Consider the following 27,368-nt stretch of genomic DNA (forward strand, 5'->3'; position numbering starts at 1 on the left):
ATCCAATTGATGAAAAATATTTTACATGTCAACCTAATTTGCTTTCCACCAACAAGTAGACCGTAGACGTAATACTCCTTCCTAATTTTTTTCCAGCACCGTACCAATTTTCTTCTGATCAATGCGCAAAACAAAAAAGATCGATAGTGACCAGGTTAGGTTTTTTTGTTTGATCATAAAAAGGTGAGAAGGAGCAACTAACGTAGCAACTCTTTCTGGGCGTGACCATAGAATTCTCGACCAAGCAGACCAGCTATGAAATATTTGGTTCGAGCCATAACAACTACCCGTTAAGGCAGACCGTCACCACACCACCACCTAGGTAAGAGATGGAGAAAGGCCCCCCACTCGAAACATCTTAGGGATGAGAGGATTCTATTCCCCAAAAAAACTTGCCTCCCCTCACTCCTCAAAAAAAAGAAAAGAATCAGCAGCTATGGATAAATATTTTAACGCATATTTTAATGGGCTAGTTTAAGGTTTCAAATGACGAGCGAGTCCTATTTGGTGCCAAAATTACTTCGTCAAAGCTATGGTTTGGCAGCAGTTCAAAAAAAACACCTATGGTTTGGTGCGCTTCAATGCCATTTTGCAAACAAAAAGTACTGAGCTCGTTCCCCCTTTAATCTTAATTATTACAAAGATTAAAAGGACGGCATCATATTTTTAATCATGTGCCCAATCCGGGGACCTAATTTCTTAATTGGCAAGATGTCAACAAAGAAAACACCAAAATGGATAGGCTCATACACCATATGGAACGCAGCACAAACACTTAAAGACTTAAAAGCCCGGATATCATAGGACAAACTCAAACAAATAAGCTCAAACACAAAGGGTCGTAAAAGCCCAGATACAAGGCACAAAGCCCAGTCAAATAAAGCCCAACAAAACCCAATCAGCACAATCCCTAACAAGCCGCCGCCGCACCTGACCAAAACTCACCAAACTGCCGCCGACCGCCACAGCAAAGCAAAACAGCAAAACGCCGACCACCTCACGGCTCGTCTCACTGCCGTTAGGCAAAACCGAACCAACTCAGGAGAAGAGACAGTGGAGCCGAGCGAGCAACATTCCACAGCCCGCCGATGCAAGCCTTGCCATTAGGTGAAGGTAAACCGGCATGTCGAAAACCGGAGGAAAGAAACATCGTCCAAGAGAGAAGGCAGCGATAGGAAGCGGAGACGACGAGAGAGGAAGGTGCGAGACCATGCCGTTGGGAAGAAACGCTAGCGACGGGAGACGCCACCAGCAAAAAGCTCCTCCACAAAGCAACCCAAATGGCGAACGAGTAGCGCCGTTTACAGAGCCCTCAGCCGCTAGATCCACCACTAACACCTTCTCCGCACCATGCCTTTGGGAAGAAACGCATCACCTGCAGAAAGCTCCTCCACGAAGCAATCCTAACGGCAAATGAGTAGCATTGTTTTCAAAACCCACCACCGACCGATCCGCCGCCCTCAACACCGCCTGCCACCCCCGCCCTCAACACCGCCTGCCACCCCTTAGTCTATTGTATCGCTTCTGTTTTCTGATTTCGCTCTGTAGCCTCTGAGGCAGTTTTTGAAGTTCAAAAAAAAAAAAAAAAACCCTTCTCGCTCACGAATTTTAATAGTTTGAAATGTTTCCAATCTACAATTTCAAGCTCCCACTCGCACATGCGTACTACATTAGAATATACATCAGGTCTTACCAAATTTGGTAATTTAAGTTCTGTTTTTCATTTAATTTTCCTTTCTCTTCCTCCTTCCCTTTACTACTCCAGTGAATTAATGTGCTAATGCCAAGACAAAGCCGCATATTTCAGGAATAGCCTGCTAGAAACGGCCAGAATGAATAACAGAAGAGTTTTTCTGCGTGCACGCGTGAAATTAATATCACAAAAATACATACAAAAAAAATTAAAGAAGAATGCACTAAAAGGCGAAGCTAGTCATTCATTTAACTCAAAATTTTGGGCCATTGTTTTATTCATGCAACACATGGCATTCTTTTGATAGGATTCGGTGCTTTAGTGCTGTGGTATGATCACACACACACATGGCCTTATTGGAACTCGAGGAAGACGTAAAAACTTGCAAAAAAAAACACACACCAGTCACAGTAGTAATTTAAAGCCGGCCATACATTGAAAGCATAGCCCTTAATTTCCTTGCTTCAGTCCCCATACTGTCAAAACTCGAGGAACTAGGTATCCTCCAACTCCAGTTCCCAAACTGTATACAGGTAAGAGATACTATTACACACAAGCAGATGCAGGAAATTCATTGGAAGTATAATTCACAAAACCTTTTATTGTTAAAAGATGCAACAAGATAACTAGTTGAGCATTCAGAACGAAAATATTCGATGCTCGCATAAAATTTTCAGATCCTTTGGTCATTAAAGGATTCGATCAATAAGAATCATTCAAAGATCTTAATTCTTAAACCTTATGGTATTTTTTTTGATCTGTATTCAAGGATGTCAAAATGCAACTTCTAAAGATAGTTAGGCTTATTTTTACCGTGTAAAAAAATAGTTCGATACGATGCAAGTCAAATCAAACGAACTCAACTTTTGCAAGACAATTTGCTTACTTTTTCTTAGCAATTAGACGATAACTCGATTAGTTATGAATCTTGGTAAGTATGATATCCTCCATGAATACATGATTTCTACAAAAGTAGCTCTTAAAACTCTTGTTTCCTCTAATTCCTAAATTGTAGCAAAACGATCCCATAAAGGATACTAAAACCCTAAAGCGACCCGCATCTCTTGCCATATAATGAAGGATCTTACCTATTAGAAAGTAGTAGTTAGTTTCTGCCAAAACCTTCCAATTCTTTTTCCATAATTCACCTTTAGTAGCTAGCATAAACTATACTCCGTACTTCAAAAACATTCTCCGAATCTTAGGATTCACGATAATATATTGATATTCACAAGCCAAAGAAAGGAAATTTCGATTCATGGTCTGAAAATTGCCTTGCCACTTGCATGAGTCTCAAGAGCCTCTCCACTTTGGACTTTGAGTTGAATTTTTTAACACAGTATCAGAACGGAGGTTTTTCGAAGCTTACAGACATACATAACACTTCGTTGCTAATTTACTCATTCCTCCTTAGTTTGTGTCATAAGCGCACTCTTTTCCGTTGTGATCACTATGTTACTATTATTCTTTTATTTACTTTTCCACATGCAAGTCACGAGTCACATGTGTGACGAAATACAAGAGTTTGTTAACTCTATTGCTTATCGCCTCTCCAACTAGTATATAAGTTTGAGAAGCTTCTCCGCTCATTGCGAATTGGCTTCGAGTGGGATGCTAATGATGTTTCACTTCACCATTTTGCAAGCAACGAAGAACCCAAAAAATATTGTCAAACAGCCAGCAATTCACCTATAATTTACTTTTGGGCTGACACTGCTGAACCTTATTCTGAACAAACTTCAAAAAAGAGGGAAAAAACCTAGATGAATCAGTCGCCACGGGATACCGCTCTACCTTTGAATCATGACTCAGAAAGGCTATGACTAAAAGGCTAAGATCTAGTTAGACATAAAACATTTGAGGCATAGCATCAAGTACAAATATAAGTCTCACCTGAGTCGCAGGAATGTTCATCCTAGCAAAACTCCCCAGCCCAAGGATATCTTGCATGGGTATTATTGCAGTTCGGGCCACAGAAGAGAGTGCAGCCCGTATTAGTGCCCATGAAATATCCTCTCCACTTATTGAAAGATACTCCAGTACCTGAAACAAGCAACATCAAAAAACCAACATTCTAAAAGCTGCTAGGCGCTAGTAGGGCGGCCGGGCACCGCCTAGCGCTCGCGCCTAGTATTCAAGGATAATCGGCGCCTAGAAATTAGTTGGGTTTTTCCCCTTTTTTTTAATTTTTCCAAAACTTCTTCTCCCCCCTTCCCAAATTTTGAGTATGATGAACATAAGTAGAACAAAACATTTTATAACATCCAAACAGAAAAAGTAGAGCCTACATACACACAATTTCACAAAGAAACAAAGCCTATATACACGTAACTTCACTACATTTTCTACAGTGTAGAGTTATACATTATATTTATATCGATTTACGTTTAGATATATATATATATATATATATATATATATATATATCATTTATATTGTATAGTGTGGATGTATACATTATATTAAACTGCACTAAACCCTTAGTATATTACCACAACGTTTACCCCTTAGATTTGCAAAATCACATATTTAACCCACTATTAATCCCGCCTAAATGCCTAATCCCGCCTAGCCGATTAGTCACAAACTAATCCCGCCTAGTGCCAACTAATCGTCTTGCCGCCTAATTTAGTGCCTAGGCTCCAAGTCGAGGCGGCAGACCACCGCCTAGTGCCTAGGCGCCGACTAGGCGGACGACTTTTAGAACACTGATCAAAACAAAAGCATGTGATGAAATATTGTTCTAACTTGCTAAAAGGAATTCATGGGTTAATGGGAGCTATCAAATAATTACCACAGAAATATGAAAAATGATACAAGGAACTCACATTGGACTTCTCTTCTTGCTGCAAGCTGTCCCACCAACCTTGAATCTAAAATAACAAGAAACCAGTAGCAGACTGATTACAAAGTGAAAAGTAGACTAAACTAATCTGATCTGAGATTCCATGTGTGAACTCAAATATTCAGTTTCCTATTCATTATTCTGCTGGGTAAAATCAGAATGGGGACCTTTTCCTGAATTATTTACTGATAAAGGGACTAAAAGGGTGCCAGAAGAGAACACCAAGGAAACAGGTGGTGTGCCATAAGGTCAACAATGCACACAAACAAATGAATTTTGTGTGGTTCGGCCTGTACCTACTTTCACGCGCAGCGTATTACAAAACATGGAGAAGATATTACAAAGGTTTCCCTCATCAAAGTCCTAGTATTTGAAACTCAAGCCATATCTCTCCCTCACCAGTCAACAAACAAATTGCCACACTTGAGCTTCACAAACCATCAATACATATAGGCAAACAAAAGCTTCATAATACGTTTTGCGTTTGATTTAAAGTGGCGACAAGGGAATCAACAAAAAGTGGCTGGTGTTGATCTTCACTAGAAATTCAAGCCAACTTTGGGTTTCTGCACTGTGAAATGGAATTGAAGAATCCATCCACTTGCAGCCATATATTCAACAACAGAAACTCTTTTCAGAATGTCAAGATAATAAGATCATCATCTGTTGATCCATATGATATTGCAGGGTTTTTTGGAATGAAAAAAAAATCGTTATGTATTGAAAGCAAAGCAATTACAAGTACAAATCAACTTGAAAATAATTTAAGTATTTCCCAAAAGGGCTCTTGAGGAAATTTCCTTAAAAGAAGTTTCGAGAAGATTTACCAATGGTAATTCCTTTACTGTTTTCATTTCTTTGTTTTCAAGAACAATAACCAGGTTTTCAAAAGCACCTGGTACAGGCCCTACTCTTACTATGCCTCCTATAAAAATAATCATCTTCGATGACAGACAAACACAAGGCGAAGAGGATTTTACCGTGTCATTATCATGAGTCCCGGTATAGACAACTTGATTGTATTCATGATTATGAGGCAAATGGGGATTACCAGAATCACTTCCAAACCCTGTATAGAAAATGAAAAGGTGGGACAACAATTCACAATGTATGTACGAACTCAATCCTGCTTCGGAAAGATATCCACAAAACAATGGTGAGAAAATCAATTTTACACGAAGGGACAAAGTAGGTACCAAACTGGAGGACAGCCATTCCAGGTGCCCCAATGGATTTCCTAAGGTCAACCACGTCCTCTGTGATTACTCCCTGTCATGTGACAGAAACAAGGAAAGAAGAGAAGCATTCAAGCTTAAGTAAGTTAGTGCAGAAAACAAAATATATTCCAGCGCAAGATCATCTAAAGCTTTGTAAGTTTCACTAATGCTGAAAAAAAATGCTGACAAATAAGCAAGCACCTATTACACCTTGCTAGAGGTCACATGCCGGTGTTAGACACGTGTCCAGCACTCAAATGCAAAGGGTCCTCTTTTTCTTTCCAAGATTTTGTCAAGTTGGACACTTCAGAAACACTCGAGAACACTCTTGGGGCATGCTAGGACACTCTATGTGCACTACATAGACAGATGCAGTAGTTAAGAGAGCGGATAGGATAGCTTTGGGTAGCAATGCTACGGGGAGGGGTAGACCTAAATTGACATTAGATGCTGTGGTGCGCAACGATATGAGTATAGTAGGTTTGTGTGAACAAGTGGCCCTTGACAGAGCTCAATGGAGGAAAAGGATTCATGTAGCCGACCCCAAGTGATTGGGACATAAGGCTCGGTTTGGTTTGGTTTGGTTTGCTTTGCACCGCCGATGTCATGTGGCCTGTATTGTACCCATGATTGTGGACCATTGGCGACACACAGACCAAGTAGCAGGCCTTAAAAAACTTACTGATATAAAGAACAGAAAACTATGTCCTCATGAGTGAAGCTGTAAAGACATTAGGCCAGTTGTGATAAAATGCTCCATTTAGATAATTGAACAAGGATATAAGGTGCTTTCATTTCCAGGATTTGGCTTAGATTGTCCACCTAAGAACATGTGCAACTCTCTTCTCTTATAAGTTCCTCAATGATACCCCTCTTGCAAAGCTCTCTTCTAAGTTACTGTCAATGCCGCTCTAGCTAAGCTTTATTGCATTTGTCACAGATTTGTATTTGATACTACGTATATAAATAGTTGATAAGATGCTAAAAGGGGCGGAACCTGTGCACATAATTGAGTCTAATTCATCTCAACCACAAATTTCACAACACCTTACTCCATGAACTTCACAAAACGACGCAAGGTGTTGCCTTCCATGCTTTTAGGACTCTCTCGGAAGGATATCCTTTCTTCCCTGAATGTAGAGCTGCAATCTGAGGCCAGCATTATCCAATAAACCAAAAAAAAAAAAGGGATAACAAACCCCGAAGCTCTGTCACTGTTTGACAGTGACAAACCAGCACTCCATCATTGTGGCACTTACAACAGCTTTGGAAAGCAAATAGCCTCTCCTTCCTAGATTGTTAATGTTAAGGATGAAGCATAAAACTGCAGTCCAAACAAAAGAGGTACCTTTGAGGAAGAATGATGTTTTTAACTCCCTTGATGTGGAGATAATAGAAGGATTTAAATGAAAAACTCCCACTCCTATCTCTCAACACCAAGACCTATTGCCAATCAACATCCATACGGGATCGAAGCCAAAGAACTCATCAACGGCTTAAAGCCACCAATCCTACCCCCGAAATCCTCAAGTAGTCTAACACCCAAGCTTTTTTGTCCACCACAATGCAGTATAACTCTAGAAACTCCTCAAAAGAAGGGCATCCTGAACCATGTTTCTTTCCAAGACTTAATCCTTCTGTTATCTCCAATGCAAATCTCCTGTGTCTGTTCAATGCCTTCCTAAATACAAATCCCTTTTAATCAAATACCTACTCCATAAGAGTTACCAACCTCTTTGGAAATCCAGTGCCCCGCTTCCAGACCATATTTAAAAATTATGACTCCCTCCCAAAAATAGCCATTCTGGATAGCAACCACCAAGTCACTTACCCCCGAAAGCCTCAATGCCTAGGTCACAGTCAGTTATGTCAAAAAATGGGTGTGGCTCTTCCTGGGTAATGAACAACGACAGAGCGAGTTTCCATTAGTATGGGAAGCAGGAACATTGTGGTGAAATCTCACTTAACAGTCTTAACTCTCAATACTTTTTAATGGAGTATTCACCCTATACTCCTCATGTAAAATAACATGGAAAACATCGAGTATAATTGTCATCTGCTCCTCATTAACATAAGTTTGCTCTCCTCGCATCATAATGAAACATCTAGAAGAAATTAAACAATAAATTTGGTAGAACTATCAGAAGCAGTATGGATCAATGCAAGAAACAGAGGACCAGAATTTAATTTGTGGAGATCCAACTTTCTAATATTTAGGAAATATTTTACACTGTACAATTCCACAAGGGCTATTACACAACAACCAGATTGGGACTTCGAAAGAAAAGACAGAAGAGTTGAGGCTCTAGATCAACTCTGAAGGAGTTGGAACATACCAAGTCCTCTGCTATTATATTAATCTTCCCGAGATCTCTGTAGATGGCATCAAATAAAGACTTTCCAGGTCCCACCTACAGTCAATAAAAGATCATATGGAGTGAAATGGAGGGATAACCAGAGAAAAATATCACGAGATCTCGGATTTAACGAATTGACCTTCCATCGTCCAACCATTGCGATTTTTGCTTCTGCAGATGTAGGAGGTCCATAAGACATATTATTGTGAAATATAAAATAGTAATCACACCAATTTTATAAGTTCACACAAGCTCAAGCTCACCAGAAGGAACTGCCCAAAAGCCTGCAAATCCTCTGAAGTGATCTATCCTGAATTCATCAAATAGATCCTGTGCACGCTGTAATCGACATATCCACCAGGAAAATCCATATTTCTCCATCGCTTTCCAGTCATATAGAGGGCTGTAAAGTCAAAGACGAAGTTGCTTAGTAAGAAGGTCGGAACGCCAAACTGTGAACATCCTTCGACTGGCAGTTAAATGTGCATCCTCTAAATTAAAAAAATAAGGAACAATAAAAATCAAATACGTACACTAAAATAGGAGAAACGACAAAGGTGGTAAAAATAACGGAAGGAACTATTTGAGATCGAATGTTACCACTCTGCATCCTATGACAGCTGCTGGTTGCAGTAACCAGTAATTCAGCCATAAAAAGTTGGAGTCGATAAAGTGCCTAAAGAATTTGTGAATCGACAATTACGGGTATGAGGATAACTAAAACAATTGATCTAACAATTCAGACCAATCAATGAGAACGCGCTGACAAATTATCACAACTGTCCACTTTCCATGATATTTATTGGTAATCTTTTTGGGTGGCTGAATTTCACATCCTTAAAATCTGTCCTGTCCTCACATCTTAACAGAGTTCTTAATGGTCAACAAGAATGCATCTGTGCAAATCGAGCTGCCGTAACCAGGGAGCAGAACGAGAAAAGGTGTGAAGGCTAGAATGTACAAAATCGGCATAAATGATAAAACAAACTAGTATCTACATTCTTGAACGCATTTAAGCGAGGGAAAAAATGATCACTCAAGTTGTAACCATAAGAGGGAGAATTGAGAGGCATTTTCTGTTGGAACTGCACCCAAAATTTTGATAACCTTGCATCAGACATATTTAATTGCCCCAGCTAGTCAGGCACTGGAAGCATGCTCTAAATTTCATATTCTTTGACCTGTTCAAAAAAGGGGAAGAAAAAGACATTCTGAAACTTTCTGGAAAATTTGTTAAAATGTGGCTGGATTATCTCCTGAGAAGTACCCATCATGGAAAATTCCTTTGAATACCAAGAGGATTTGCCTGTTACACGGTCTAGGGTAGAACTCAATCTCAAAAGCTAGTTCTTGAAGTGAGGGTGTCCTCACGCTTATATGCTTCATATTACTTTGGTACCCAGGCGATGTGGGACTTTGCTTCACACTGCCAACCACAAGTTCCTTGACTATCCCTGTATCTCATGCGAGCTTGTACAACTGGACCAAATTTAAAGTATTGTTCACACACCACATGATTGTTCCAGTTCTAGGCACTAGAACTACCCATGTTCCAGCCATCAGCAATTACAATTAAGGCCTTTAGGTGCTTTAATGTTAGAGAAGGAGAAATATATTAGCGTTTAACTTGGCTTTTATCTCTTCTTTTTGTTCAGTAAACTATAATCTATGCAGAGTGCAAAGGCAAAAAGGCTAGGAGAAAGTGTGTGATCAATGATGCACCCATGGAGAACGTCTGGTTGCAGGCATCTGTCATGATGTGTGACTCACTCAAGCGCTACATCCAAACTATAAAATAGACTTTGTCAGGCCTTGGTGAGGAGATTGCAGGCTATTTTGGAAAGCCTAGCACCAAATACGCCTGGCATAATTAACACTAGTAATGAGCAAACTATTGTGTTCCATGTTTTGAGCATGACTAAGAAAACTCAACACTGGTAATCGATTGTTGGGAGAATGATATACCTTTAGCTTTGACCCAGACGTGCAACTTCTGATACATCGATATCTCATATAATTGTGTAAAAGTTAATAATGCTTAATTATACTGTCCAAGTTTTAACAGCTTGACATATTGTTGGCGCCATTTCCCCGGCTTAAGCTTTTGGAACATTTAGTGATTTAGTGTCATATAGAGCTCAGTCTCCAAAAGGTGCAAGGTTTAAACCTATTCTGGTAATTGTTCTAGTGTGCGTGTTTGTACACAACTGCACATAGTCGAATTCAGGTTTTCTGTCTCGCACACAAGATGGGAGAGGGGGTCCTAGTGTTACACAGTCATGGGTAGAATCCAATCGTAAAGCTTGTTTTTGAGGTGAGAACACCCTCTCACTTATGTAATGCACCTTACTTTTGTACTATGGCAACGTGGGACTTCACTTTATAGTCAGATGGCTTCGTATAAATTTTTGGACCTATTTCCTAATGCCTCAAGCTTTTGGGACCAATTTGTAATATGACACCATGCACGCAAGCAAAGTTCGTCAAATAGGCAGACCAGTAGCAAAAGGTGGAGAATTCAGTATGTGGTTTAGTGAGCCCATAAGTGTATATCCAAAGAATCTATAAATGGAACCATTTGAGAAAAATACCACATATAAAAAGAGGGAAAGAAAAAGCTTATTCGCATCAGCAACGCAGTATAGAAGAGACCTGCCCCACAGTTGACCAGTTTCACTGAAGGCATCAGGGGGAACCCCACTCACTAGAAGAGGGAAGCCGCTCCTATTCTGTCTGGCAATTGTATGGTTAGCAACTGGCATGAGGATATGAGTATTTTATAGGCATGCTTAGCTATTAGCAGCCCAAACTTCCAATTAGTAACAGCTCACCAGCAAAAATTGTTTCTTGTGTGCCCAAACATCTGCACTGTGATAACCAACATAAATGGGCATGTCTCCCATTACGCTTATCCCCCTTAACTGTGCATAGTCACGGACTTTTTTCCATTGCCTTTGGAATAGAAACTGTTGCGCAATGAAAATTTCTATCTGCACAAGTGAAATCACAAACTAGATCGTCACTATTCAGTAAGTGCCACCAGAATTAACCCAAGCTGTAGTGCAAAAGTACGAGCCCACAATCAAAGGCTTAGGGGACTTACAAAATCCTTTTGGCTTTGATAAATTTCTTCCAAGGCTGCCAGATGGCGATTTTTCAATGGTTCAGGCCAATTATACCAACTAAATGTATCTAGATGGTTGTCAATGGCAGCAAAATAAGCTGCATCTTCAAGCCAACCTGCACATTCGTAAAAGTTATGTAAAATACTTTTTGGGCAAAGCCCTTTGCAGACAACTATCATAAAATTCACAGAGATTGATTTAGCTATCGCATTTGAGTTTATTTTGGTTGAATCGAAAGTAAATAGGGCAAAAAAGTTGAGACTGTCTCTCCAGAATGTAAAATGGGAGCATATGAAAATAGAAGTCGAAACTTGCTGGAAAACTAAGTCCATCAATAATGATAACAAAGTCAATCATTGAACTTGTTGAATAATTAAATCCATCTTGCCATATTTTTTGGTCTTCGACTTTTCTGTGAGTTTCTTCACACCAGAACTTTTCCAGTGAATTTATTCATCTATAGCAGGACCTTTACTGGTCCATATGAAATATTCCATGGAAAAGGGACATGGCAAAATAACGGAACCCATCTAGTCCCCAATCATTGGGGTCATGGGAAGGGAGAATTAGAGACGGACCTAACCTTTGGCAATATATGCACAAAGTGGCTGCTCTCAGAATACCACTAAAATAGTGGCCCCCTATACCTCTAGGAACCGATGAGCTAAAGGGACGTTTTGCTGCGGAACCATGCCCCCAAATCAAAGCCGAAAGACATTAGAGAGGGCAGGCCTAGAGACCCAAATCAATTTTGTGCACATTACCATGCTTCCTTCTTTCATAGTCCAGAGCATTGGAAAGCACAACGAAAAGGGACATGGCAAGGTCAAATAAATTTATGCTTGAGGACAAATTTCATCAAGTTGATCCTCCAATGTGTGGGCTGGCATACACAAGTATAATTTCTATTTAATGGGTGCTTGTTGGTGTACGAATATATAGATAGGAAAAGCAAAACAAATATCAGCAAGTATAAAAACTCTAAACCTATGTCACATGGCCTTGACGAGTGTTCGGCTCTAAACCTATGTCACATGGCCTTGATGAGTGTTCGGCTATATTTTTAAGTGCCAGAATCCTCTAGGTTCTATACAAGAACACAAGGAGTCGGGTACATGCCAAAATGGTATCATTTTTTTAAACAATATATCTTTTATTCCCTAAGCTGAATAGTACTCACAAGGTACCTTAGGCATTTCATGCATGATATAAGAAAGTGGACAAAGTATGCATGCTAGATGAATGTAAAACTAAACACGCCATGCAAAGATCTCATACGCTTATTTGAAAGTCCAGTGTCCAACGAGGATACTTTATACATTTAGAAGAGTATGTATAACATAGCTTCAAACAAGAGTCACTAGATAAAGAGAATGAAGGATATCAAATTACTTAACAAGTGTTGCCATGAAAATAAACTTCCGATGAAGAATAAATTATTTGGAGTCTATTGATGCAAATAAGCTTCTTATTTTTGGTAGGTTGTGACTAGGCAAAGCGTAGTAACTCCATTTGTGATATTTTATGTGAGAAACCTGTCAAACGATTCACAAAAATAGTCTAGGCAAATCAAAGGCAAGGTAAAAAAAACTTACCATCAGAAGTAACAAAGCGACATTTATCTAAAGCCCTTAAACATGACAATACCTCAATATAAATGACTTGCCTTGTTGATCAATAATCAACAATCTCAGTGATTGCTTGCTACCATGTTATGTCATCTGACTTGTTTGCATGAGTAATGCAGCAGCATGAAACAATGAGACATACAAGCACGTACCACTTCTCCAGTAAATTTTAACTCCTAAGAATTACAATTATAATTTCAATGTCTTATTCTGCAATTCTTCAACTATTTTTTATTTTTAGTTCTGGTTCACAGAAAGTCATAAAAGGAGGAGGGGGAGGAGGAGAATATTTACTTGTAACATCAGGGTCTTTTTTGAACTCTTCAAGCTGACATTTGAGATCCCCTTCACTCAGAACCAGTCTCTTTGCAGCCTAAGAGATTCATAGAAGAGCCTTTTTCAACAGGGGTCCAAACTCAAAATTTGAAACCCGAACAGGCAGATACATTTAAAAAGAGAACAACTTGGGCACCATATATGTATCGAGCCAACTAAGGCTCCAAATATTCCAGAAAATGTAATATAGATATCTCGCAGCACAAAAAGAAACTTAAAATGTATAACCCGAGTACTACAAACAAAAGAGGAAATAAACAAATTGGAAAACAGAAATAAAGGCATTTGTATCTAGCATGCCCTCTGAAAGTGGCATTACAGAGTCGATCCCACAGCCTAAACAATGGGATTCATGATGTGCAGGTTTAGCATGACATAAGGCACAAAGAACACGAACAAGTTATATTCCGACACTGAGCTTTAACATTGGAAAACACTCACTATAACTTTGGAAAACCAAAACAAGACGAGGGCAGAACGTTGTTAAATGATGCAAAATTTCTAAATATCAATTTTGAAATGAATGATGAACCCCTTTTCTCTTCAAGTGAATTGCCAGCGGCCCAGCATTAATAGAATTGTTCAAGGCGGCAACATACAATTTTATATGGTGCGTCTAGTATCAGCAAAGAAAATAAGAGTTGGGACTCTAATCTCCTACACTGAAAAAACGTCCAGGCCTGAAACACACGGACACTTTGAAGAAGGGTGTGTCATGTTGGACATGGACATTCGTCGGACACTGATTAGCACACCCGTCCATGCATTTCTTATTATTTTGTATAACTGCAATTGCAGAATCATTTGTGCACAAACTTAAAATTCAGAAAGTTTTGGAGCTCGAATTGTAAATTTAGGAACTTCCAAGGGCTGAAATGTAAATTTCTGAAACATGCAGGGGACCGAAGCATAATTTCAGGAACAATCCATGGCAAAACAGTCAAACTTACAAGATGTCCAAGTTCTTGAAACTTACAAAGGAAAAATAGCCACTCTCATATTATTGTCTCTAACTTTAGTCTCGACCACTCCCACAACAAACAATTTATAAGAAAAAATAAGGGAATTAACTGTTAAGTTACCAACTCTTCCAAAAGCTTAAGCTGTTAGGAAATGAGCCCAACAATTTATATCAAACTATCTAACACCCTCTCTCACATAAAACCCCGTCTTGCACGTGGAGATGCAAATTTTCAAAGACGGAACGAAATAGAATACGAAGGGGAGAAGCAAATGCAACTAGGAAACAAATGCAAAAGGAGATACTTGAACCCAAGATCTCTTGCAACCTGAGCTCTGATACCATGTTAAGTTACCAACTCTCCCAAAAGCTTAAGTAGTTAGGAAATGGGCCCAACAATGTATATCAAGCTATCTAAAACCCTCTCTCATGTGCAACCCCGTCTTGCACATGGAGATGCAAATTTTCATAGAAAGAGAGAAACGAAATACGAAGGGGAGAAGCAGAATGCAAACGGGGGACAAATGCAGATAGAGGGACTTGAACCCAAGACCTCTCGCAAAAGAGCTCTGATACCATGTTAAGTTACCAGTAGTCCAAAACCTTAAGTTGTTAGGAAATGGGCCTAACAATCTATATCAAGCTATCTAACATTAACCCAATACCATGTTAAGTTACAAGTAGTCCCAAAAAGCATAATCCCAAAAGCTTATGCTGTTAGAACATGGGCCCAACAATCTAAATCAAGCTATCTAACATTAACCTCTTTTTGTTTGGGGGATTGTTAAGGCCCCTTATGTTCCAAGCACCGATTTTGAATGGTTAAGAAGATAGAACCTTACCACCCGGACCACCAAGGAGAGGAGCAACAGAATCCCCATCTTTCATAGGCTTCTTTACACCCTTACTACGACCCCTTCCCTTCTTCTTAGGCGGAGAAACCATAGAGGTCAGATCAAGAGTCATACCAGCATCAAATTCCTCATCAGTGGGTAAAGTAATAGGATCACCACCAGAATATTCCAGAGATACCTGGCCCTCGTCACCTTGCAAGCTTTGCAAGACAGAAAACATATTCTCCCCAGCTTTTGTACCAGAAGAAGAGCCATGTGACTGGGACAGAAGCTTTTGACCATGATCAGACCCTACCATAGCAGCCTTCCTCTTCGAATCCATAACAGGAGCCACCCCAACCTTAGAGATCTCCATTTCACCATTATCAGGACAACCATCAGCAATATCATCCAGGTGATTCATAGGAGGAGGCAACACGATTGGAGAAGTCACCACAAAACCACCGGCCAGAGGACTAACTTTATTAGGAGAAACAACAGCAGCTATATTGGTAGAAGGGGCACCAACAACACTAAGTACAGGAGGCTTTGCAACCCACACTTGTTGTCTAGAGACCATTGGAACCTCCTCAGCTTCACAACTTTCGTGACCAAAAACATGACAGGAATCACACTTAAGAGACTTCCATGGATACCAACCCCTAATGGGAAAAAAGAAGCCCCTGAAGGTAAAGACAAATCAAAACTCTCAGGCAAAGGGGCGAAAGCATCGACCTCCAAACAAATCTTGGCAAATCCTCTTGCAAGATTCCGATAGGTGATCGCATAAAGAGGTTTCCCAATAGCACTTGCAACATGACTCAACCCTCCTCAGTCCAGAGTTCCAAAGGAACATTGTAAAAGTGGGCCCACAGTGGAATCTTGGCAAGTTGCTCATTGACAAGATTCAAGTGAGGGTGCCATTGTTTGGGCACCATAAGCCTACCCCCAAAATGCCAAGTGCCAGATTCTATCACCTGTCTAGAAGTCCCAGCCTTATCAAATTGGTAAAAGAAAAAGCCATCCTCATTCGGAAGCACCTCCATAAGGCCAAATTTGTCCAAAATTTTCTGAACAATGCTCTTAATAGCAGTAAATGGTAGTTTCCTGTCAACAAAGTATCCAACAACCCAATCCTTCCGCCTATCTACCCCAGCACTATCAACCGCCTCAGGAATATTCACACAGTTTATTATCAACAATAGGAGGGCAGAAATGTAAATTCATACGTGAAATTAAGGGATTGACAGGAGCAACCATATCCTTCCAAGACACAGGGGAAGGGATCTTACCATCAGTAGCAATCGGAGGCCCAGCAGTAGGAAGAACAGACCTAGGGCTAACAGAAAGCCCCTTCTCTATCAACGCCTTTCAAAGCATATTAACCTCAGCAGATAATTCCATAATTTGAATTGCTGCAGGGCCATCAGAGTTCGTAATCAAGAAATGATCATAGGTCAGGGTAGTCACCTTCGCCAGAATTACAATCAAATCCACACGACCATCACTCGAGACAAGCGAAACCCAAGCACCACGAGCAAAACCAGATTATTTCATCAGCAAACCATCCAAAACTGGAAAATTAGTTGCACATCCATCCTCATCTGAATCCAGCCAGAAACGAACCAGAATGAACGAGAGAGATCCCGCGCAAATCACCGACCAACCAGAAATATTTGGATTTAGAATTCTTTGAGCTCAAAACATGAGATTCAGGTAGATCATGATTCGATCGTCTCGAATTTCAGTAATCTTCACGAGAGAGAGAGAGAGAGAGAGAGAGAGAGAGAGAGAGAGAGAGAGAGAGAGAGAGAGAGAGAGAGAGGATCTGGAGATGAGAACAATTTGACGGAGGGCAAGGAATTTACGCCTTAGTCACTGGAATGGTATGTTTGAGTCCCACATCGGCTTCAAAAAAGAGTAGAAGTTATCATTTACATTATAAATATGCTCCTAGGCCTTAGGGAATCTATAACGTGGCTGAAGTGGTTAACAGAGACCTACCAAACTAGTGTTTAGAGTTGAAATTTTAACACGCCAGTTCGTTCGAGCCATTTGTGGCTTTGACAATTCAACTAGTTCTTGAGAGTGGTTCATTCGAGCCAGTAACGGCTCCGACAGTTCAATCGGTCCTTGAGAGCGCTTCTTTTGGGCCAGTAGCGGCTTTGCCTGTTCGACATTAGAGCCATTAGCAACTTTGCCGGTTTGACAGTTGAACTGGTCCTTGAGAGAGGTTTTGATAAAGTAGCCTGGTTTTACAAAACTAAAAGTTACTTGGTCAAATCAACCCGGCATACGCAAAGCCGACGTTCGAGCCATTAGCAACTTCGGTTTGACAGTTGAACCGGTCCTTGAGAGAGATTTTGACAAAGTAGCCTCTTTACAAAACTAACGGTTACTTAGTCAAATCAACCCGGTATACAAGCCAGTTGACGGGTTAACAGGTGTGACTGTCCGGGTTTTGAAACATTGCTCAAGGGAATTTTTGAGAGACTTCAATTTGGAAAAATCAAGGGTTTAAAGCTAAAAGGAGGGCGTATATTGATTTTGTTAAGAGAATTTGCTGATAACGTATTGATATAATACTATAAAATGTTAGTTTGGGCTACATTATCAGGGTATTAAGGACTAGACTACATTATGGGTATTAAAAGTTCTTGGTGGTTGTTTGGGCTAACTAAGGACTAGGCCATGAGGAGGAAGAATTTTGGGCCAATGTGGAGGAGGAGAAAATGTTATATGATAACGATTTAGATACTCACGGGGCCGGTGTGGTGATAAACAAGAGTGGACATATTATCACATGCATACACTTGTTACCCGATGGTTATATAGTAAAAGTGTTTCGACCAGGTGATATAAATGTTTAGGAGGCAGATGTGCTTCATATCGACGGGGATAAAGATTTAGCAATTTTGAAAGTGAAGGAAGCAGAAGATGTCGCTTTTCACTTCTGTGAATTTGTTGATGGCAAATCTATACGCATGGGTGGGAATGTATTTGCACACTCATCTTAACCAATGGAATTACAATTTCGATTTTGTAGTGGGTGAAGTTGTTCAAACTAGCGGGATAATACGTCATATTCCTAGATACCATTTCGAGCATGGAATCCCCGACAACAAATTAAAGTACATTCAAATCAACAATATGCATGGTTTGAAATATGGTTCACATGGAGCTCCAATTTTTGACTCAAATGGAAAAGTGGTCGGGTTGATATGTTACACCAAAAGCTTTGATTTCGCTATCCCGCTTGAGCCTCTAAAGAATGTTGTTGAGTTCTGCAAGGAAAAGCTAAAGGAAGACAATTAAGATATTTAAATGTTGACACTCATATCTTGGAATCTTGATGTAGTGTTTTTTTTTTTCGTTTTCTTAATAAAGAAGAATAAAAAGAAAATAAAAACACTACATCATGATTCTGCTTGTAAAACTATTGTCAACATTTTAAATATCTTCAACGGCCTTCCTCTATCTTTTCCTTGCAAACCTCAACCACAATCTTTAGAGGCTCAAGCGAGATAACGAAATCAAAGCTTTTTGTGTAACATATCAACACGACCACTTTTCCATTTTAAGTCAAAAATTGGAGCTCCATGTGAAACATATTTCAAACCATGCATATTGTTGATTTGAATATACTTTAATTTGTTGTCGGGGATTCCATACTCAAAATGGTAACTAGGAATATGGCGCACTGTTCTGCTAGCATGAGCAACTTCATCCACTACAAAACTGTAATTCCATTGGTCAGAATGGCTGAGTGCAAATACATTCTCACCTATGCGTATAAATTTGCTATCACCAAATTCACGGAAGTGAAAAGCGACATCTTCTGCTTCCTTTCACTTTCAAAATAGCTAAATCTTTATGTTCGTCGATATGAAGCAACCCTAACCTAATCATCTATATGACCTTGTCGAAACACTTTTACTATATAATTATCAGGCAACAAGTGTCTGCATGTCAAAATATGTTCACTCTCATTTATCACCACACCATCTCCATGAGTATCTAAACCGTCATCATATAACATTTTCTCCTCCTCGTCCACATTGGCCCAAAACTCCTCCTCGTCAACCTCGTAGCCTAGTCCTCAGTTAGCCCAAACAACCACCAAAGACTTTTAAGACCCATAATATAGCCTAGTCCTTAACACCCCTAAAAATGTAGCCCAAACTAACATTTTATAGCATTAGGGAACTAAAATTGAGAAAATCAAAACCTAATTGTCAACTGTGTATAACACCCATCAAATCATTCCTTACAAATTGTCACTTTACCATATTGACGTTGGGGATCACAGTATCCCCTGCCCTGTCCCAACCCAACCCAAAGCCTCCCCAATTAGGGTATTTCTCAACTTTTTACCTACGTTCGGGTTTGGAGAAGAAATAGTAATTTTCTTTTGGTGTCGGTTGGAGTTGGTATCATCTAACTCCGCACCATTACCAGCATCACACCAACCCGGCAAGAACCTTTATCAAATACTACATTAGAAATCTAAGCCACACCTTTTTATAACCTTGTAGGTTGTTTAGCTATTGCTAATCAAAAACCATAAGTAAATTTTTATTTATTTTTTAAAACGTCAATCCATTGCAAATGGAGAAGCCTGAAGGCATACAAATTACATCACAAAAATCAGAAGTGAACCAAAACTACCAAAATCTAGACACGGAGCACATCCACTAAGAGGCTCCAAAGGCACTACTATGAACGCAGACCATACAAATGCAGGGCTTAGAACCCGTCTCCGATCTGGTAATATAGGATCCCTCGGGATCCACAACTCAAACCCACGCTCTGCACAAGATGTAATCTGGCGGGTAGGGTATCCAGCATAATGCTTAACGCCGGCACACCCATATCATCAGGCACGGTGCCGGTGAACCACCGACAGCAAACCTAACAAGTATGGGTAGGACACACCAATGCGAGCCTTGCTAACACTACAGGCTCTGGAACGCAACCGCCGGCAAGGCAAACCCACATGACCACGACGAAGCACCGAACATCACACCCGAGCACCAAAGCTTCTAGCAACCTCCCAACGCACAACCACAATTGCCGGCACAACCCGAAAGCACAAAAGGAACACAACAGCTGAAAACTTCAGACAAAGCAACCAAAACTAAACCTAAAATTATTAACCCACCACCAACACCCACTGGACCTAGGAAAACTAGACCAGTACAAGTTGGACTGGGAGACCAGCCGAAAACTATCAGGCCAAACGGCCGGCAAAAGGAAAGAAAAGCAACAACAAAACGAAGCCCTAACTCCAACCTCACCTTTATTAGCCATACCGACGCCCGCTGCTTGCCAGACCACCACGCACCACGCCTTCCCAGCTTTGAGCTGCACAAGATTCTCCAAACAACACGGATGGAACCCCATCACAAGTGTCGAACCACCAGAAAAGACATAGAGGATCGGAATCGAACGAACGAGAGGGGGAAGCGGGGAGGAAAACGACGGCAGGTAGATCAAGGGGGGGAACGGGGGGAGGAGGGTGAAGGAGGCGGAGGCCCCCCTCCCCCAGATCTAGTTTTAAGGTTCTCTCTCTCTTTAGCGGCGGAGCTTCTCTTTTTTCTTTTTTTTTGTACATCAAACTATATGAAACACCATCGATTAGGAGTTATTTTATTCCAACGAATTTCAACATTGATCAATTATTTACTGCCGTAAGTTGAATCAGCCTATCAATTTTTTTGTTCTTGGCATGCATTGTACTCTTGTTCAATGCTTTTTTATTCACATCGTAATCCATACAATGGCTTTATTTGTGTAATTTCAATGCCTTTTGTTGTCAGTGGCGATTATAGGAATTTTTTGCGGTGGTGTCATTCAAAACCTCATTATACAAGATAGGTAAAACAAATAAATCCTTTTACTTTCAAAATATACCATGCAATTAAACTTCTCAACTAAAAAAGGAAGGGAAATTTTGAAGTAGTGTTAAATTTAAAAAAAATATATATGTGCAAACACTTGGAAAATAGTAGAAGAGTGAAAACACCATCTTAATTACATAAAGATTTGCAACTAGCAAGAAATGTCAAAAAGTTTGTATCGTATCACATCAAGTCTCATGTATGACTGTGTATAATGTATAGGTCTCTCTCATCTTTTTCAACAAAGTGTTGATTCGGGCTAGTGGGTGGACTCTATAGAGCCGAATTGAAAAGTGGTGCTTGTAAACATAGTCCTTCAAATTCGCTCACTTTTTATATATATTACAACAGTTCCTATGTAAGTACAAGTTTTGTAATTCCTATGGTGGCTATTATTACAGAACGCATGTAGAATCTCCCACTAAACAAAAGTTATGAAAGGCATTATAATTTGCCACTCCACTTTTAATCTTTCATGTGATTACCATAATAACAGTTGTGGGTTCAAACCAACAATGGTGGCTATACTGTCTTTACGAAGCGTACCTTTTGACTCTTACTAGTTCTATGTTTTAGTCTCAATTGGGCGCGTAATAGTGCGCCATGAATTGATCAAGGAACTCCAAGCTGCGGCTCCCATACCCCGTCGACCCTCCGGGGCCCAGAACCCTTGTAGAGTCAAGACAAGTTTTGTAATTTTTCCAATACGTATGGAATACATTAAATTTCATTATGAGCCCTCGAGCAACCTCTTTGCATCCTCTTAGATTTGGAATGGATTATAACACAAGAAACAAAGTTTCAACACGAAAAAGCAAGGGCGACGTGTCAGTTGAACCTGTTCAAATTTTTACCCTGCGTGACTTAACACATAGGTTCTACCATACCCTCCAAAAGTAGTCTTGAAGTTTTTGCATATGGGCAGGCGTCGAAAAAGCACAAGTGTGCCCGCCTTGGGGCAGAACATGCACAGTCAACTCTTTAAGCATGCATTGGTCGCATGGAATGGAGAAAACGTATAATGTTTCTTTGTGTAGAGGATGTTTACTAACTTTGTAGCAAATAGCAATAATTACTGGTAGTTCATACCCCATAAATAAGCACCTCGGGGAAATATTGCTTGTTCCATGTAAAAGTTAAACACCAGACCAAACTGATAATGATTTCTTGTACTTTACCTTGGCTATCAGAGGATCTTTGACGTCAGCAACGGTTGAGTAGTTTACACAGTCTCCATCACTGTTATGATGGCGTAATGAGCACAACGCACCCCATATGGCCGATACATAAGGCAAATATGATCATGCCCTTTCAAATCAAGATACTCACATTGGTTTTGGAAGCTCTTCCTTCATTAACAGACCATCCTTCACGAGCTCCTCAAGAGAAATCAAAAGGGTATTACCACAATTTGCATCCTGAAAGCAATCACCAAGACCGGTTACTGTCAGTACTCAGTAGAACTTGTTCTCCAATACCTAGAAAGATCATACTATATGCATTCCAGGAGGTGAAGGGTTCTTGTCCAAAGGGATCTAGTGAGCAAATGGATCTTAAATAAGAGATTCTGAAAATCAGAGAAGTGTGTTTTGATGCCTAGAACCATCCACATTTATTTCTATTTGTCAGCAGAATTAGAAGTATCGAGGTGATGCTAGGGAAGTTCACTTTAACAACCAATGCATCTTACAGAAAGCTGGACAGCTTACTACTTCCAAATCAATGCACACCTAAGAAGCACCGACACTTAAAGAAGGTGGCGCGTGTCTGTGTCTGACACGAGTTCAATACTCTTTTTTCCGCGTCCATTATTAGAAAATCCAAATCTTAATTCAGACACGTGCCTGATACTCTTTTTGTGATGTGTCCAACACTTCTTTGGTGCCTATCACTAAGAAATAAATGTGAATGACACTTCTTAGACACTTATTAACAGTTGATTATCAAGGATTTCGGAATCTGACATTTCACTATGATATGCAATTGGAAGATTTAAATTTCATTAGCAAAACTTTTAAGGATTTGCTGACTGATAACTTATTGTACCTCATCTACTATATAATTTGGCACGTATGCTTATGGTATATATAAACATAACAATATAGTTGATATATATTAGTGACCGTAAACCCAACATCTCCGTGTCCAACACTATTGAGAAATAGGGTATTCGCGTGTTCGTATCATGTCGTTTTGGTGTCACGTATCTCGTGTCCGTTTCCGTGCTTTTTAGATACACACCAATAGCCTTCAAAATGTTAGCAACGCAAATAGTGTAAAACAAAGCATCACTGTACAGACTGCCAACAGATATCAAGCATGAGTTGCCCAATAATAACTGCTGCAACCAAATGCAGATAACCTGCTGCCTCCAATAATCTAATCTTCCTGGTTTTGTGTTGAATTTACTAAATGCTTTCTAGGTAAAGAAAACACTATTGACAAACTAAATATTTAGCGAATGTTGTAACCTGTCCAGAGTATGGGGAGCCATCTTCATTACCTTTCCGCCCTGGAGGAACCAGAGGAAGAACCTGCAAAAAAAGTTTTGAAATAAGAGTAAACATCAATGAACACACACATTGGTAATATGCAATTTGGAAAACAATGTAGATGCACCTGTAGAAAATAAGAACCTTCAAAAATAGCAACACAATATCAGAGAGGTATTCAGAAGGAAATCTCTTGAATGTGTATGTACAAGCGGAAAGCAGTATATTAAAATTATGGAGTGCGATTTTTAGATGAACTATGTTGTAAAAGTAGCTCAACATCTAAAAATATTAGACTACAAGTAAACCAGCTTGTCCCTTCAAATCTACTGATTCGGAAGTACACTCTGATTGGTATCAAAACCTAATTCTTCATCTTGTGAAGTGAACGTTATGTCTAACGTCACGTGTCATTTTCAACAAAAATGACATCGGTTCATGGTTCGTTCGAAAACCTACTCTGTGCATTTGAGAAATCAAACCCTGTTCGGTTTGGGTTATGAGGGAGGTTTTAAAGTGTAATGAGTGGAAAGAGATAGATAGAGAAAATTTATTAGGGACAGCGCGTAGGGGTTTTGAGTATCCAAAACGAACAAGCCAAAGTGATTATCATGTACTTCATAAGATACCATATGATAATTGTGAATTTTCTGAAGCTGGTAAGTGCCTAGTCCAATGGTGTACTCCCTCTATCCCAAATTGCCCGCCCTTTTTGGGGAATTGTGCATTTTCCATGCAAAAAATAATGTATTAGCATGATTTTTTTTTTCCAAAATTTTTTACGCCAATTTAAAGATTTCATTGAGAAGAAAAAGTTGGTCTACATTTTTTTGATAAATAAAATCACATAAACACATGATTTTTGCATGCACAATGCACGGTTCTCCAAAAAGGACAAGCAATTTGGGAAGAATGGAGAATTTTTCCTTTTCTTGGAAACTGGGGGTAGCACGTTCCCCCCCTCCCCCAATTAAGGTCCACCCCTTCTTCCAACTAGTGAGAAGAAGAGAAAAGACAGAGAAAAAAGAAACAAGGTAATGTTAATTAGAATTCGATTGGTCCAAAAGATTGATTTTGGAAAACTATCTTCCATACCTATATTAAGTTAAGCATCCTTTACTTTTTCTTACAAAGTTCTTTCATGTTCTAGTTAATTTTATAACATTGAGAAGCATGTGAGATAAGAGAGATGTTGGGCACTTTCCAATATGATTTAGCTGAAATGATTTTAAAAAGTAAGGATTGTGCTGAGTGGCAGATATAATGAGGGACGATGAGTCACATGCTCCCCTAGATTTTTAACCCAGCAACAATACCCCTACATATAGTTCCTTTAAATTATCTTCTTAAATAATTGCACAAGTGCCCATTCTAAGTTAATTTAACTTCTTCCCGAAAAAAACAACAAAGCACCTCCTTTAATCATCAAATCTAACTTAAAAAGGAGGACTTTCATGTTTAGAACATCTTCATATGGCTAAGTTTAAAAACTTTCGGAAATTGGCATTCAATACTCTTTTTTGGTGATGAATGTTTAAGTTGGTTGTTACATAGCTGTGCACATGTTGAATTACTAGATTCGCCACTGATTAGAGTGGTGGAGCATCCTATTCTTAAGTTAAAAAAGGCTTTTCGAACAAAAAAGCCATTGTGCTTAGGCCTTGTTTGTTATTATATATTTTCTGATTATTCGCTTCAAAGACTTAATATAAGTTGCAAATATGCTTGGTGTGGCTATTTATAACTATGGATAGAACTGTAAACTGTTTGGTTAAATAAGTTGTAGAATAGTTGTTACCAAACCAATGTCTAATTTGATGCGGTAACTTTGTCAACTCAAAATAAGTAACAAAGCTACTAATCTTACTTTTTTTTAGCCTCACTTTATGTAGTTCAGATAAGCTAAAAAAGCAAAATAATTGATTATTCAGAACTGCTAACAAACACTCCCCATCAACCATTTTTAAGTAAGTTGGGATAAATCCGCTTTTAGGTGCTAGCATCCAATACAAAATAGGTGAAAAGATTGGAACTCTTGGACCACCTCAGGTCCTCAACCACGCGTAAGCCTATGAAGCTGTGGGTAGGGCTCAGCAGCTCGTGGCTCGGCTCGTTTAGTAAACGACTCAACCTTGAGCTCGATTTTTAGGCTCGTTTACTAAATGAGCTGAGCCAAGCTCGCAAAAGCTCGGCTTGTTTGTACAGGCTCGACTCGTTTAAAGAGACTCATTAAGTAAATTAGCAAGTCTCAGCTCGTTAAAGGCTCAGCTTCAATATAAACGAGCCGAGCTAGAGCTTGAGTTTACAAGCCTAGCTCGAACATCGTTTACACCCCTGGCACCCCTGGCTGTGGGAGGTCCAACTCGTTTACACCCCTGGCGGGGGGAGGGAAGACATTTCCAAGGTGCGTGCAAGCGGGCCAGGACACCATGCATTTCCAAAAAAAAAAGTTCACCTGCCAGAGGGAGCAACCAGCGTCGTGAAGCCAATCGATGAACCGAAAGGCCTGTTCGCCTAGATCTCCAATGCCGTAGGAGCTGGGAAACGATGTCGGGTGGAGGAGAACGCCGGCTCTTCGTTGGACGTATGGATCGGGTTTCGGAAACCAGTCGGCGTAGTCTTCCGGCAAGTCTTCCCCGACGGCGGCGGAGAGGTTAGAAACCGTGAACTGGGTGGAGCGAGTTATGAGCGTGTTCGATCGAGTGGAGGGGAAGAGGCGGAGAGCGGTGGTGGCGGTGGAGGGGTTGGAGAGTTTGGGAAGCGGAGAGAGAGGGGAGGGGAGGAGTGAGAGTGAGTTCGCCATGGAATTGGAAATCTATATCTGTATTTTACTCCTAATTGATTATGCGGAAAAAGAGACCTAACATAATCTTGAATTCAACACACCTTTTTTCTTTTTTTTTCTTTCATAATCAAAAAGGGTGAGATGCAACCTACGTTGAAACTCTCCCCTTGGGCGTGACTTGCTTGTCCATGGAATATTAGGTTCGAGTCGTCGCCATGACACCAAATGGTGCACTGTTAGCATATGCTCCCCTTTAATGGTCTGAAAACTCATTCGCAGCCGTAAGACCGGGACTCAAATCCACGTCTCTGTCGAGGAGGATAGTAAACCCTACTAACTGGACTACCATCTCAATAATAATTCAACACACCTCAAAAACCAAGAAATTAAACGTACATTTGTTAGCCATCGAGATAGATATAGCCCATCCCTTAACTAGAAACTAGAAAGGCCTTAATTCTAGGCTCATCTTGTCTTCTCTGGAAACTAGAAAAGCCTTAATTCTAGGTTCATCTTCTTTTTTATCTGAGATTACCTTTCTAGAATAATCCAATAATTTTAATTAATAAAAACTGTAAGAATAATGGACAGGTATGCTCTGTATCTATAGAGAAGAGAAGAGTGTAGATATAACTATTCAAAGACTTGTCCTCATCTAAGGTCTCTTTTTTTAGTTTGAGTTTTTCTTTATCTAAAATTCTAATTATTCTAATCAATATAAAGAGTGAAGAAAAGAGAGGATATATTACAAAATTTTTCCTCAACATACCACATCCATTATAAGAACTTTGGAAGCATATGGATTATTATGAATAATGAATATTTAAGTCTAATTTTGGGTAATTGTGAATTGTTAAATGCCTCTTATGAATAATGAAATAATGGTGCCCCACTTTACTGAATTGCCCTCCCCCGCAAGAGTTGCTATACATTATGAGTAGTTGTGCCCGTATAGTGCGAGTTTTAGTGAGATAGAAAGTACTTGATTCTAACTAATAATATTAGAGCCAAAGCTCAAGGGTTCAAGCGTCTTGAATGGCATGTTGCTTATAGAAAAGTGCAAGAGGGGAGATTCTTGGGCAAAGGCCTGGTAAGCCAAGTCTCAATTGACCCATTGGTGTTTAGGAGCGTTATAGGAATAAGTAAATAAAGTTGCACCTTCATTAAAACCTATGGGTTTTGAGGAGATATTAAGC

General features: G+C 39.8%; 1 protein-coding gene and 1 non-coding gene across 5 annotated transcripts; both read right to left on the reverse strand.

Moving 5' to 3' along the window:
- Positions 1-1,912: 1,912 nt before the first annotated feature.
- LOC131303683 (4-alpha-glucanotransferase, chloroplastic/amyloplastic) lies at positions 1,913-26,329 on the reverse strand. 4 transcript variants are annotated; one of them, XM_058330667.1, is made up of 16 exons: positions 25,843-26,329; positions 23,367-23,429; positions 22,225-22,313; positions 22,074-22,134; positions 13,160-13,238; positions 11,216-11,352; positions 10,944-11,102; positions 10,765-10,841; positions 8,376-8,515; positions 8,252-8,283; positions 8,092-8,166; positions 5,735-5,807; positions 5,519-5,607; positions 4,522-4,566; positions 3,587-3,736; positions 1,913-2,216 (listed from the first exon to the last, which is right to left on the reverse strand). In XM_058330667.1, exons 1-16 carry the CDS (start codon positions 26,188-26,190, stop codon positions 2,112-2,114), a joined length of 1,722 nt encoding a protein of 573 aa, XP_058186650.1. In that variant the 5' UTR covers positions 26,191-26,329; the 3' UTR covers positions 1,913-2,111. The 4 variants fall into 4 exon arrangements, with proteins under 4 accessions (XP_058186650.1, XP_058186651.1, XP_058186652.1 ...); XM_058330668.1 differs by having other exon boundaries at positions 10,944-11,098; positions 11,212-11,352; positions 25,843-26,266; XM_058330669.1 differs by lacking the exons at positions 1,913-2,216; positions 5,519-5,607 and having other exon boundaries at positions 3,588-3,736; positions 25,843-26,266.
- On the reverse strand, positions 11,911-12,017 carry LOC131305814 (small nucleolar RNA snoR100). Its single transcript, XR_009193371.1, has one exon. It is a non-coding gene; the product is annotated as a small nucleolar RNA snoR100 (small nucleolar RNA).
- Positions 26,330-27,368: the final 1,039 nt, after the last annotated feature.

Source organism: Rhododendron vialii, chromosome 10a (assembly GCF_030253575.1).
Source record: "Rhododendron vialii isolate Sample 1 chromosome 10a, ASM3025357v1".
Lineage (NCBI taxonomy): Eukaryota > Viridiplantae > Streptophyta > Magnoliopsida > Ericales > Ericaceae > Rhododendron > Rhododendron vialii.